Source organism: Gossypium hirsutum, chromosome A08 (assembly GCF_007990345.1).
Source record: "Gossypium hirsutum isolate 1008001.06 chromosome A08, Gossypium_hirsutum_v2.1, whole genome shotgun sequence".
NCBI lineage: Eukaryota > Viridiplantae > Streptophyta > Magnoliopsida > Malvales > Malvaceae > Gossypium > Gossypium hirsutum.
The window spans coordinates 45,670,145-45,683,824 of record NC_053431.1 but is presented as its reverse complement, the minus strand read 5'-3'; the positions used below and the strand labels follow the sequence as shown (position 1 = coordinate 45,683,824).

The following is a 13,680-nucleotide window of genomic DNA, read 5'->3' as shown; positions in this document are numbered from 1 at the left end:
GGTCTAGAGGGCAACTTTGCTTTAAAACTAGATATGAGCAAAGCCTACGACCGTGTTGAATAGGATTTTTTGGAAGCAATGATGTTGCTATAGGGTTTTCATGAGCTTGGGTAGATCTCATCATGCATTGCGTCAATTTCTTCTATTATTCGGTGCTTTTGAATAGTGATATGGGTCATTCTTTTGCTTCGGCCGAAGGATTACGATAGGGTGTGTAACAGCCTGATTTTGGACCTAGTCGAAATAGTGGTTTCGGGACCACAAATCCAACATAAAAATTTTTTTATTACATTTTCATGGTTTATAGTTTTATGGAATGATTTCGTGAAGATTTAATTCGAAAATTTTGACGTTTGTGTACTCAATTTAGTCAAAAGGACTAAATTGTAATAAGTGCAAAAGTTGAGTTCTACATGTTAAAGGTGCCCAAATGCTATGGGACATTAAATTAGAGGTCCTTATATGATAATCAGACCATTTGTTAAGTTAGTGGACAAAAATGGACATAGGGTAAGAGAATTTTAGTGATTTGGAAAAAGGGTATGTTGGTCATTTGGTTTATAAAAGGATAAAAAGGGAAAATAAAGCCAAAATTTGCTCATCTTTCTTCAACCTTCGCCGAAACTTGGAAGAACACCATAGCTAGGGTTTTTTCATCTGTCAAGCTTGATTGTGAGTACATCCTAGCCCCGTTTTTAATGCTCTTTATGTTTTTGAAGTCGTATTCACCCGATCTTTCTATTTCTACCATTTTTTTGAAGTAGGGTTCATGTTTAAAATTTTACCCATGTATGACGTGCATGTATTTTGATATTTTTTGGTAGAAAATGAAAGTTTGATATGTAATAAACAACTTTTACTAAGTGATTTTTGATGGAAATACATAAAAGGACCTATTTGTAAAAAGTTATAAAATGTGTAGTAAAGATGTGATTTGATGAAAAATTTGGGCTAATATATGAGTATATATATGGTTCAACTAGACTTGGGTAACAAAGAAATTGAATACATTTCAATTTAGGAGCCTAGGGGCTAAAAAGTAAACATGTCAAAGTTTAGGGGAAAAAATGTAATTTTTTTCCATAATGTAAGTTTTGGACTGAATTGACTGATGTGATTAATAAATGAGTTAAACTTGCTATTATAGATTAAGAAAAATGATGTTCGGACCTAGATCGGGGGAAAATAAAGTATTTGATGATTTGGTCCCTTTTTTACTATTTTTGTACCGAGGTAAGTTCTTATGTAAATAATGCATTGTTTTAAATATGTTTTGTATGTTTTACTATTGTATGAATTATGATTGATCATTGAGCGTGTTCGACAAAGTTACGACAATTTTGAAATCCCGATCGAACCTTAGAAATAGATAGGATACAAATGTCATGCCATTAAGGTTATCGAGACTATGTGTAAGACCATATCTGGGATATGGCATCAGTATGAGACTTCGTGTAAGATCATATTTGGGATGTGGCATCGATATGAGATTTCGTGTAAGACTATAGCTGGGCTATTAGCATCGAAACGAGATCCTATGTAAGACCATATCTGGGATATGGCATTGGTGTGGTACTATGTGTGTGAGATACCCGAGTATCCTTAGTATTCTAAGTGGTTCAATGGGAACTGAACGAGAATGTCAAAGTTGTGAAAGACTATGGTATGTTGTAAATTGGTACAAGTATGTACATAAAACTCATACTTAATGAGCTTGATATGTGATAAATCTCTTGGTAAGGTTGTGATTAAGTTGGATTGTAAGATTTATAATGACATTTATGTTAATTTACTTCAAGTTAATTGTATGTTAAATGTGATTTTATAATGCTTATTATTTACATGGGAACTTACTAAGCTTTAAAGCTTACTCATGTTTCTTTTCCCTTGTCTTATAATGTCACCAAGCCAGCTCGGGGATCGGAGATTGTCGGAGATCTAGTCACACTATCAACCTATTATTTTGGGTACCAATGATTTGAACATTTTGAGTTATGGCATGAATAGGGACTTGATCATTTTGTTTTGTGTTATAATTGATTGGCCAAATGTGTTGGCTTATAATGGTTGATAATTCATTTTGTAAATGGCCATTGAAATTGGCTAATATTGATTTAAGTATATATGCATATGATGATGTCTTTCATGGATGTAGAAAATTGTATGATTTGAGTTGAAATATATGTGATGTTTGTGTATGATAAATGATAGTATGTGAATGAGGTATTGATGAGTTGGTTGTGGCTCATTTGGTTGAATGTATATACTTGGAATGGTGTTATGTTTTGTTGTGTAGGTTTGTGCATGGAAGGGTGACAATATGGCTTGTAAAATAGCCTTATTCTTGTCCACACGGGTAGACACATGGGTGTGTGTCTAGCCATGTGTGACACACGGCTCGCCCCATGGGCGTGTGATCCAGCCGTGTGTCCCCTGCACATTAATTGTTGCAAAACAGAATGCTCAGTATGAGCACACGGGCGTGTGCCTCAGCCGTGTGGATGACACAGCCTCAGGTACGGGCTGTGCCCTGGGTGTGTGAAGTCTACACCTATTTTATGAAAAATTATAAAAATTAAATCGCCCACACAGCCTAAACACACGGGCGTGTGCCTTGGCCGTGTGACTTCTATTTGTTCTTAGATGACAAACAGAGAGTTACACGGGTTAAGGACACGGGCGTGTGTGACCACACAGCCTGCCCATACGGGCGTGTCTCAAGCCACACGGGCCTATGTCTCTTAAAATAAGAAAATTTATCTAAGTGTTGTGAAATTTCCAAAGTCTTCAGTTTGGTCTCAAACCGCTTCCAATGCATGTTGGGGGCCTCATAGGTTCGTTTTAGGGACGATGTGAATGTAAATGAGAATTTAAAATTTGGATGAAAATTTTCGTCTTGGTTTTGTATGTTTGTTTATGTTTAAGTCCGGTAATGCCTCGTACCCTATTCTAGTGTCGAATAAGGGTAAAGGGTGTTACAATGTGAGACTTTTAGCCTATTCTTGTTTCTTCTCTGTTGTGAGGGATTGTCTTCCCTTATGTGATCGACACTTCAAAATGATCTGGTAAATGAGGCTACTATTAGTCGGGGGTCCTCCAATATCCCATCTATTATTTGCGGATGATTACATCCTTTTTTAGGAGGCAACCGAAGGAGGGCCTTCGGTGTTGAAACAAAATTTGAAAGATTATGAGAGTTCCTCTGGTCAATGTGTGAATTTTGACAAGTCAGTCATCTATTTTAGCTCTAATGTTGAGGAAGTGCGGATTGCGACCTCTTTTGGGGCTCCGTATTCCTACTGAGCCTGAGAGGCATATGGGTTTTTCAATTATCATTGGGAGGAATAAAAAGAGGGTGTTTTAGCATTTAAAAGACCACTTGCACAATAAGATTAAAAATTTGTGTGTACGATCTTTTTCTTAGGATGGAACAGAGGTTTTTATTAAGAATGTCGTGTATGCTATTCCCAATTTTGCTATGTTATGTTTTTAATTACCCGTTTCTTTTTGCTCAGACTTGGAGAGAATTCTAAGTAGATTTTGGTGGAAGAAATATGGTGGACGTAGGGGCATCCATTGGTGTGATTGGTCATCTTTGTGTGATTCAAAAGATTTGGGTGGGATGGGTTGCCAACAATTAGCTCAATTTAAAGTTGTTCTCTTGGCTAAGGAAGGTTGGCGTTTAGTTAGTAATCTGAATTCATAGGTTGCGTGTGTTCTTAAGCATAAATACTATTCGCAATGTGATTTTATGAATTCTGAGTTGGGATCTTACCTTTCTTACCTTTGGAAAAACATTTGGGTTGCTAAAGGTTTGCTGAATTTTGGGCTGAGCTAACGTGTGGGTATAGGCTATTGTATCTGAGTCAGGGACGATGCATGGATCCACGGCCTACCTTGTCACAATTTATAGATTCAATGGATTAATTCACCTGATATGCTAGTTGTTAAGCTTATTAACCATGATACTAGATAATGGAATGAGGCATTACTTACCACTGTTTTGGTTAATGCTACTGTGGAGAAGGTCCTCTGTATTCTTCTCGCATGGGAGGCTCATGATGATACTTTGGTATGAGGGGAGGAAGTTTCGGGGGAGTACTCGGTTCATAGTGTCTATTGCTTACTTCATCGCTCGAGCCCATCTAGTGACTATGACATATACAAGCTATTCTTTACAAGATTATGGAATTTACAACTATCTTCTAAGATAAAAATTACAACATGGCATATATTTCGCAATATCATCCCTAGTTTCTTTAATCTGTACAACCGACGACTATGCTCTGGTGCTTGGCGACTATTGAAACTTTGGAGCACATCTTCTGTGACTGTCCCTCCGTTACTGGTATCTGGGTGGACCTACACATAACCTGGCCTAGTGAGCTTTTTGAGGCATGCTTGCAAGATTGGTTGTTTTACATTATTCAAGTTTACCCTATCACAATTTTCAGGAAAGTTGTGTGTGCCTTATGGTTTATCTAGAATGCTTGGAATCATCGTGTTTACAAAAATGTTATTATGCAAATGCATATTTTAATTCAAAAGTTTGATACTTACCTTCCGGAATTGGATGTGGCATAGGTGAAGCTTCTTGGGCGCCCGATTGGGGATGAGCAGTGGTGACCCTTGGACGAATACTGTTTGAAAATCAACTCTGATGCGGCTTTTCATTCCCCTTTCAGGACATCCTGCACTGGAGTTGTTATCAGAAATAACCATTGGACTATATTGGCTTTGCACATGGTGGTTTGTAAACATATACCTTCTGCTTTTGCAGTTGAGGCCATTGCTTGTCTTCATGCGGTCCACTTGGGCCTGGCTCTTGATTTCCCAAATGTGATTGTTGAAGGTGACTCCCTCATGGTAATTCATAAGGTCCAATCTTCCCAGCTTGATCTATCGGTCCTCGGCGCTTATATTCGAGACATAAAACATTGGGCAGGATATTTTTACAGGTGTGACTTTTGGCATTTCCTTCACTCGGGTAATACTATTGCTGATTTGTTGGCTAAAGAAGGCTTGAAAACAGGGATGGGCTCTTATGTGTGCAGGGGTGTTTCCGATTTTACACAACGGGTGGTGGAGTGTGATCATCTATCTGATTTGTAATGCATTTAATGAGAAGTGGAGAGGGGGTGGGGAGCATTTTTCGTAGGTTTTCTGTTGTTTCTTTTGGGAGCGCTTGAGGGTTCATATTGGTTTTCGACGAATTTCTCTTCGCTCCGGTGATGTCTCTGTGCCTTTGTTTGGATGGTCGCTATTTCTATTTGTGCTTGAAGTCTGTGTGCTAGCCTGTCTGGTTTTTTTTTCTTGTTAGATGTTTTTGTTTTCCAGCTGCTTTTGCTGCGATCCAACTTTTGATATCTGCTCACCTCAGTTTTCATTTGCTACGTGGCCATATACTTAGCTTTCTTAGAATTTGATTTGTTTGGTTTTCATTTTGTGTTTGCTTGGTTTTTGTTTATTTTTGTAGTGGACCTCTTTCTTTGTTTTGTTTAATGTAAGCCTAGTTTCTTTCAAATTTATTTTTTTACTACATTACTTTTTAATAAGAATTAAATAAAATATTTAAACGGCCCTTAAAGAAAAACAAATCAACGTCGTATTAACCATTTTGTACTAGGCATCCAATGAACAGTATACGTGTCAACCTTGAAAGCAATATGCTAGAAGCTACCGTCGGATCTTACGCCACGTGTAAGACAGCACCAAACCACCGCCGTCATTTAAAAGAAATCCTAACTTTGTGGGCCCCGCATATTATCCGTTTATGTGTTTACATGTCTGCCAGCACATGCTACCCTTTTCTCCCAGAGTACCCAAAATAGCCTTAACTCTAACCCCAATAATTGCCACAACTAAGGGTATTAAAGTAATCGCGAACTTTATTACACGTGCGATGGCTCAAACAACGCGGGATTTGCACGTGCTCGCCGCCAAAAAGGATCCGCTTTCCCCCATTTTAACTCCATTAATTAGATTTCTCCAAAGTAACTTCTAGGGTTTCAGGATCTCCGAAATTTGCTCTCTTTCCTTAAAATTTGATTAGAGGTAAAAAAAAAAACTTTAAAGCTAGGTTTTCCGGCATTTTTTCGGTTGGTGTTGGGAAAATAGGGATTTGGCTTAGATTGGATGGTGCAGTTGATGAGATCGGGAACTCCTACGGCGGAACCCGAAGCGTGCCGGGACAAGGCGCCGGTGAAATTGGAGATCGTAGAGGATTCATTAGAGGAAGAACATGGCCCTGTTAATAAACGATCCAAACTTTCTCCAAATCTTCAACAGGTATTATTTTCCCTTCAAATTTCCTTTTTTTTCCCTATGAAATAAATATATAAACAAAAACTCTCCCTATTTTGGAGAGAGATCTAAAGTATTTAGATAAGAATAAAAGCTTTTATTTTAGAGCTTTGAAATCTGAAAGATTTCATTTCTGGGTATATATACTTTGTCAGTGGAGCTCCGATGGCAATGCTTTCCCGATCCCGCCAGCGCAATACAACCCGTTGGATGAGCCGAGTCCACTTGGTTTGAAGCTAAGGAAGAGTCCTTCACTTTTGGATTTGATCCAAATGCGCCTCTCTCAATCCCAAAGCGGTAGCTCAGCCGCCCAAGCTGAGAGCTTGAACTCTGGTGTCAAAAAGGAGAGTAAAGCTGTTGCCGCTACCGATAAGCTTAAAGCCTCAAATTTTCCAGCTTCCATTCTTCGAATCGGCCACTGGGAGGTACCTTTTATTATTTTTTATTCATTTATTTTATTAAATACATTCATTTTGGGGGGTCAAGTAGCTGAAGAATTGCTTACTTGGTTATTTTTGCAGTATAAGTCGAGGTATGAAGGTGATTTAGTGGCCAAGTGTTATTTTGCAAAGCATAAGCTTGTCTGGGAGGTGTTGGAAGGTGGGCTTAAGAGTAAGATTGAAATACAGTGGTCGGATATTATGGGTCTTAAGGCAAATTGTCCTGATAATGGACCCGGGACTTTGAATGTTGTGGTAAACTTTCCTATGTTCCGTATGATATTCTTTTGAGTTTCCAATCTCCTTTTTAGTTTTCCTGCAACAATTATGTGTGCCTGTAATTATGCAGCTGGCTAGACAGCCCCTTTTCTTCCGGGAGACTAATCCGCAGCCTAGAAAACACACCTTATGGCAGACAACTTCAGATTTTACTGATGGTCAAGCTAGCATACATAGGTAAAAGTGATGTATATTTTATTCTTTTTCCCTTTTTGTGGAAATACAAGCTGAATTTACGTTAGTTGTTTGCATAGGGTTATGTGGCTAATTTGCTAATAAAATTTTGTAATGCTACTTTGCAGGCAACATTTTCTGCAGTGTCCCCAAGGGTTGTTAAACAAACATTTTGAAAAACTGGTCCAATGTGATATGCGTTTGAACTGTTTAAGCAGACAGCCAGAGATAATTTTGGATTCACCGTACTTTGAATCACGAAGTTCTGTTTTTGAGGATCCCAGTGAACCTAAAGGGCATGACTATGGCCAAGGGGAGACTGGTAAAGGATCTACTAGCTCTGGCTTCCAGAATATAGCATCACCTGTTGCAGCTCACTCCTCGTCTTTGGAGATTGAGAAAGGGGATTCTGCTGCCATAACCTCGGAAAATATGTCTAGGGAGGCTCCATCTCCCAGTTCAGGTACAATCAGGAGCTCAGAATTTGTTGTTGATGTGCTCATGCATAAAGTTTTTATGTTATGTCGTCCTTTTGTAATCTCTTCTATTTACTCCTTTCTAAGTCCAATGCTTAATTTGGTGCAATGTGTGATCTCATAGGAAGTTGCATTTTATTGTTAAAAATGATTTTACACAGGCTTGATGTTATGAATCTTTTTGTCAGTGGTGGTGTTGATGCTGATATAGGCAGCAGAGCAGCGTAGAGAACACAGTAGCCTTTATTTTTTTTAAGAAAATTGTATATATTGGCTGCATATGCATGCTATTTGATTTGTTTGGTCCCTGTTGGATTTAGTATGTGCATTAATATTGTTCCTTTTTCTTTTTTGGGATTAGATTTATAGTTCTAGCTGAGTAGAAAGATGTTCCCTTAGCATTGCTTCTTGTCTAGTTAATTTCTCAATTCACATTAGTAATAGACTCTTGTGCCATTGAAGGAAGCGGAGTTTGTGAAGCAGTGGATTCAAAGGGGCCTAGAAATTGGGACCAGATAAAAGTGCCGGGACTTCACCCTTCTATGTCCATGAGTGATCTTATGAACCACATTGGACACCGTCTTTCAGAACACATGACCTCCGAAAATCCATCCTCTGAAAATAGACCAGACTGCCAGGAAATGCTGGAGGATATTGCACAATACCTTCTTAGTGACACTCAATTTACAACAGCCTCTGATGAGAAATCCCTCATGTCAAGGGTGAATTCTCTGTGTTGTCTTTTGCAAAAGGACAATACAACAGGCACAAGCTCACAGGCAAATGGAGAAAATTATGATGGAGGTGATGATGGAAAAGATGTTCAGCTAAACAGAGGTCATGGGTTTGAGTTTAATATTACGGGCAAGGATGATGTGAAGGCTTTTGAAGGGGAAACAAAGGAAGTGTCTAGTAGCAGGCAGGCGCCAGGCATGTCAAGAAAAGACTCGTTTAGTGAGTTGCTGCTTCATCTTCCCCGAATTGCATCGCTCCCCAAGTTCTTGTTTAACATTTCAGAAGAAGATGGAGAGAGACAAGCTAGATAAGATAGTTTTCTTGTTTATAGACTGTGTAAAAACAAATGATAAGAAAAAAAATATTAAGCGAATTTCCCAATCTCCCTCTTGTTAGTTGGAAATGTGATATGCTTGTATATTATATCAAATGTATGTTGAGGGGTGCTTGGACAATGGGATTTTTCAGGATTCGGAGAATTCTTTTGATGAAGAATTCCGGTAAATCCCATATGAAAACCTTAGGTGTTCTTTTTAGCTAATGTATTATTTGATGTAATATCTCAAGCAGATTGTTTGTTGGTTCTGTCTTAATTTGTAAGTAAACTGTAATAGATGTCTCATTTTCCATTTGATTTGCGATACATTTTGTGAAAAGGCAAAATACCCACACTGAAAAGAAGCCGGGATGCGGAAGCATCTGTAGACCATGATTGGAAACAGAATTATTCCTGCAAAGCTAGCATCTGGAGATGCTTACGTATTTACCGTACGAGGAGTCTGTATTCATTGTTCGTTACCCATTTGCAAAATGTATAGGGACTTTTATAATTTTTTTAAAAAATCAAACGTGTTTATATAAATATATATTGTTTCAAATGCCATTATGACATTTTATTTTTCCTAGCTTTGGCTTCGTCGTCTATCTTATTAGATCGATACCGTCGAATATTGTATCATTTACTTTTCCTCTTCCTTGATTCCTAATTCGTACCAAGCAAGCAAGCACCGGTAACGTTAAATCTAAAAACAAGACTTGAATAGCATCTGAGTGTCTTAGATTTAATTGATGTAAAAAAAAGGTTTAAAAGTTCCAAGCGTAGATATATAAATATGATTTTACTTTTCTTAGTGCAAGATCAAGAGATGATGTTCATATAACTAGTGACAGTTGATTCCTTGGAAAGTAAATTGGGTTTTCCAATCAAATTCTTTTCCCTTAGGCCTTAAATTTGTATATTCTTTGTTCTTTCCCATCCTCACCTTCTTTCTCTTTCATATATGAAATCATGTTAAGCCTTCAGAGTTAAGACAAAATCTGCATTTCAATGGCTGCAAAACCTCATTTGAGTTGAAATCAAGATAATGGAAACGGTAGAGTCTATCTCTCTCTATTATAAACCAACATGGGTTGTTGCAGCCGTCTGTTTTGTCATTATTCTTATATCTCTTTTCGCTGAAAGAGGCCTTAATCACCTTGGAAAGGTACCCCCTACCACTTTTTTTCTTTTTCTCTTCTAAGCTTTTACCAAATTCATGAATTTACTAACAAAATGATGAAATCCCAATTTAATTCTTCACTTTGATGGAACAAATTCATGTGGTATTTAAATACAAGATGAGGTCGAAATGCCCAACTGTATGCTTCTATGCTCCAATAGAACAAACTATGTTTTTAAGCAGGCCAGATTAACTTGTACCCTATGTTACTTGGTGTTACTGTGGGCTATGAGTATTTTTCTGATATGGATGTGTTCAGTTTTTTCAAGTTTTTTCATGTTTTCAGAGGGCACTTGAACTAACAGTATCCGGGTATGAATGGTTCAATACTTTAAGAAAAATGAGGAGTCGAGTAGCGTACCTTGTACTTGCTTTATATGCAAGACTTAATCATGAATCACTAAGCATTTAGATAGAAAGTTTAATTGCGTGTGTAGGATTCATACATGCTTATCCAGTCTGCAAATTTTGTCAGAAGGAATACATTAGAATGTCACTCTGGACTTTTTGCATGTTGCAATGAGTCACATGGAATTCCATTTATCTTTTGGTCTTTGTCTTCTTCTGGATCTGTTGTATAATGAAGCTTCCAAGATGGAAAATTTTCAGTGCATTGAAAATGTGGTGTCTAATTTCGACTTGGTAAATGCAGTGCCTGACGCATAGCAATCAAGATGCACTATTTGAAGCTTTACAGAAACTAAAAGCAGGTTTGCCTCACCACTCACTCCCCTTTGTCTTAGATTTTCTCTAAGTAAAATTTCATGCTTAAGCAGCTGATATCGTTCAGCTGTATATCGTATTTGCAAATATTAAATGTTTAGCCTAACCAACGTGCTGCTGATGTTTGTGGACAGAGTTGATGCTACTGGGGTTCATTTCTCTTCTATTAAATGTCTTTCAAGGTCTAATAAGCCAAATCTGCATTCCGTCTCACTTTGAGTCCACTATGCTTCCATGCAAGAAGCACACCGAAATCAAAGGTCATGAAAACTATTCTCCTCCAGCCATAAACAATGAACGTCACCTGCTTTCGGAAAAGAGTGGCAATTTTTCAGATCATTGCTCACTTCAGGTATATGAAATTTCAGATGAAGCTCAGCCTTTCAAGGAGGGGTTGATTTAACTTATTTCCATAGTTTTTTCTTTCCGATCTCAGGGGAAGGTCCCGTTATTATCAACGGAGTCATTTCATGAGCTACACATTTTAATCTTTGTAGTGGCAATTGTTCATGTAGTATCCTGTGCTGTTATATTGGTTCTTGGAAGAGCAAGGGTAATGTGTTGTGCATCTATCGAACTTTCAGTATTTGCTTCATTTTCAATTGTAAACCGAATAAAACATAGATATAGCTTTATTTTTATGTAGATACGCCAATGGAAACCTTGGGAAGATTCGATTTCTACAGTACCAGCAGGTAAATCAATCAAGTTCTCAAATATTATCAGTTAATTTATCTTCCATTATTAAATCATTGTGGTTGCATAGAACTGATGGATCATTGAGATTCATCTTGTTCAACAGGTCCAGCTAAAGTCACTCATAGGCATCATCTCAATAACGTACTCAAAAAACTTGCATGGGGATATTGGAGAAGGGCAGCCGTCATAAGCTGGATTGTAAGTCTTATAGCAGAATTCCATAGTCTTTATCTCTTGTGTATGCATTTTACTCATCTTATATACATTCATCATTATATCTGGTTGTACCAGCAATGGCAGTATCAAATCTGTTCTTTAGCAATTGAGTCCTGATGTTCTTCTTGCAGATTTCATTTTTCAAACAGTTCTATAGCTCTGTTACCATGTCAGAGTACATAGCACTTCGAGAAGGTTTTATCATGGTTAATTTCTCATCATCCATCATATGTACTTAATTCCTGGTTTCACCCTATGTTACTCGATCTGGCACTTGATTCCAATGCATATCCAGACATGGGTATGGTAATATGATCCCTGTCCAACACTTACACTCAAGTTCGAGTAACATAGGTTGCATTTTCAGTTGTTTCTTTACAAAAATCATGCTGCTTACCTACTTGTCCTACCTTCTAGACCAATTGCCTTAGCCATCAAGAATTTGATTTTCACAAGGACATGGTGGAGTCACTTGAAAGGGACTTCAGACATGTGGTTGGCATAAGGTAATTCTTAAAAAACTTGTCAGAATTTTAAATAAAGATTCTATTTGATTTTAAGAGAAATACTGTGCACTAATATCCTGTCATGTGTAGCTGGTATCAGTGGTTATTTGCGGTAGTGTTTTTGGCATTGAATGTGGAAGGTAAGGTTGGTTTTTTTTTTTCCTTTAATCTCAAGGAATTACCTTTTTTTTTAGTCACATTTCACCATAATTGAAGGAAGTGGATATATGCAGGATGGCATACGTGTTTTTGGCTATCGTTTCTACCTATAGTGGTAAGTGAATCATTTCCATTTCAGTGGATCATTTAAACTGGTTTGGGGAATGGGAATCACCTGATTTAACAATTATTGAGGTAAATGGAGTTTTACAGCTTCTACTTCTTGTTGGAGCCAAGTTAGAGCACATAATCGTCCGCTTAGCTCAGGATGTCGACGTGATGAAGAAGCATCCGGGACAGGAATCAGCGTGGGTGAGACCTTCTGACGAATACTTCTGGTTTAACCGTCCTCGCCTCCTTCTCGACTTTATTCACTTTATCCTATTCCAAAATGCCTTTGAGATTGCGTTCTTCTTCTGGATCTTGGTATGCCATTTCCAGCAACAACACAAACGCATATTATTCACACCAGTTTGTTCTGTAAATGCACTAACTTGTTTAAATTTCATTTCCTCTCAGTGGACCTATGGTTTCCATTCATGCATGATGGAAAAAAAAGGCTATATCATCACTAGACTTATAATCGGGTAAACATTCAAGACCCGAGGCTGGGTTCTGGTTTCGATTAGTTTATGTCTTGCTTATCAGCACCACCATCATCATCGTCATCTTTTTTTCTTTTTGCCTTTGCGCAGTGTAATCGTTCAAGTTCTATGTAGTTACATCACACTGCCATTGTATGCTCTTGTCACTAAGGTATGGGACATCTTTCCTCCATTAAATCTATCTATGTTAGGCACTTCATTTGAACATTGATGTGGCATTTTCTTTTTATCCTTGTTGAAGATGGGAACTGCTTCCATGGCGGAGTCGGTGTCGGTGCCGATGCAGTCACCTGGGATAATTTAAACATATATATATGATAACCTTATAGTTCAACTCTAGATTGAGACATGAGAGGCTGATTTTTTATTTTATCCTTGCTGTAAATGTACAATCTTTCTTTGCATAATTACATTTGTAATTTTTGCCAACTGATGGTGCTGTAATTAATAAAAAAAAAAAGAAATTGCTGGTGGAAATCTTTCATGCTAAATTGAGTGCTAAATTTGTGCACACCCAATTAACATCCTTCAGACGCGCACGCTTGGATTGGGTTTTTTTATGACTTGATTGTTTTGGATTCGGATTATCCAGGGTTTGAATTTTTCTCCCAACGGATTTTTTTGGATTTGATTTTTTTGCCAGACTCAATTTTTTTCAGATTTGGACTCAAATCAAAGAGGGCAGACTTTAAAAATTAAAATAATTTTAAATTTTATGAGTTGTAAATATTTTAATTTCTAATGTCATAATTTATTTTATTTTTATACGATGACAATCCAATTTATATTTTCATTCTAAATAATATAAATCATCATCTTTATTTTTCTCTATATATGTTTTGTTGAGATTGTTGACACGTTTGAAA

The 13,680-nt window shown here is 37.4% G+C and overlaps 2 protein-coding genes and 1 long non-coding RNA gene across 5 annotated transcripts; 2 read left to right on the top strand and 1 right to left on the bottom strand.

Moving 5' to 3' along the window:
* Positions 1-2,688: 2,688 nt before the first annotated feature.
* Positions 2,689-5,796, bottom strand: LOC107953114 (uncharacterized). 2 transcript variants are annotated; one of them, XR_001699076.2, is made up of 4 exons: positions 4,766-5,796; positions 4,561-4,696; positions 3,997-4,362; positions 2,689-3,892 (listed from the first exon to the last, which is right to left on the bottom strand). It is a non-coding gene; the product is annotated as an uncharacterized lncRNA (long non-coding RNA). The 2 variants fall into 2 exon arrangements; XR_001699077.2 differs by having other exon boundaries at positions 4,561-4,691.
* A 127-nt stretch (positions 5,797-5,923) lies between these two features.
* On the top strand, positions 5,924-9,036 carry LOC107945630 (uncharacterized). The gene is made up of 6 exons (XM_041074733.1): positions 5,924-6,288; positions 6,459-6,728; positions 6,825-6,998; positions 7,093-7,199; positions 7,325-7,659; positions 8,135-9,036. The coding sequence occupies exons 1-6, from the start codon at positions 6,136-6,138 to the stop codon at positions 8,716-8,718; spliced, it is 1,623 nt and encodes a 540-aa protein (XP_040930667.1). The 5' UTR covers positions 5,924-6,135; the 3' UTR covers positions 8,719-9,036.
* A 98-nt stretch (positions 9,037-9,134) lies between these two features.
* LOC107945637 (MLO-like protein 13) lies at positions 9,135-13,243 on the top strand. Of its 2 annotated transcripts, XM_016879720.2 has the most exons (14): positions 9,135-9,891; positions 10,559-10,616; positions 10,764-10,981; positions 11,066-11,182; positions 11,276-11,324; positions 11,432-11,526; positions 11,676-11,750; positions 11,962-12,050; positions 12,141-12,190; positions 12,284-12,324; positions 12,423-12,635; positions 12,729-12,796; positions 12,905-12,965; positions 13,056-13,243. In XM_016879720.2, exons 1-14 carry the CDS (start codon positions 9,772-9,774, stop codon positions 13,116-13,118), a joined length of 1,317 nt encoding a protein of 438 aa, XP_016735209.1. In that variant the 5' UTR covers positions 9,135-9,771; the 3' UTR covers positions 13,119-13,243. The 2 variants fall into 2 exon arrangements, with proteins under 2 accessions (XP_016735209.1, XP_040930668.1); XM_041074734.1 differs by lacking the exons at positions 12,905-12,965; positions 13,056-13,243 and having other exon boundaries at positions 12,729-12,800.
* The last annotated feature ends 437 nt before the right edge of the window (positions 13,244-13,680 follow it).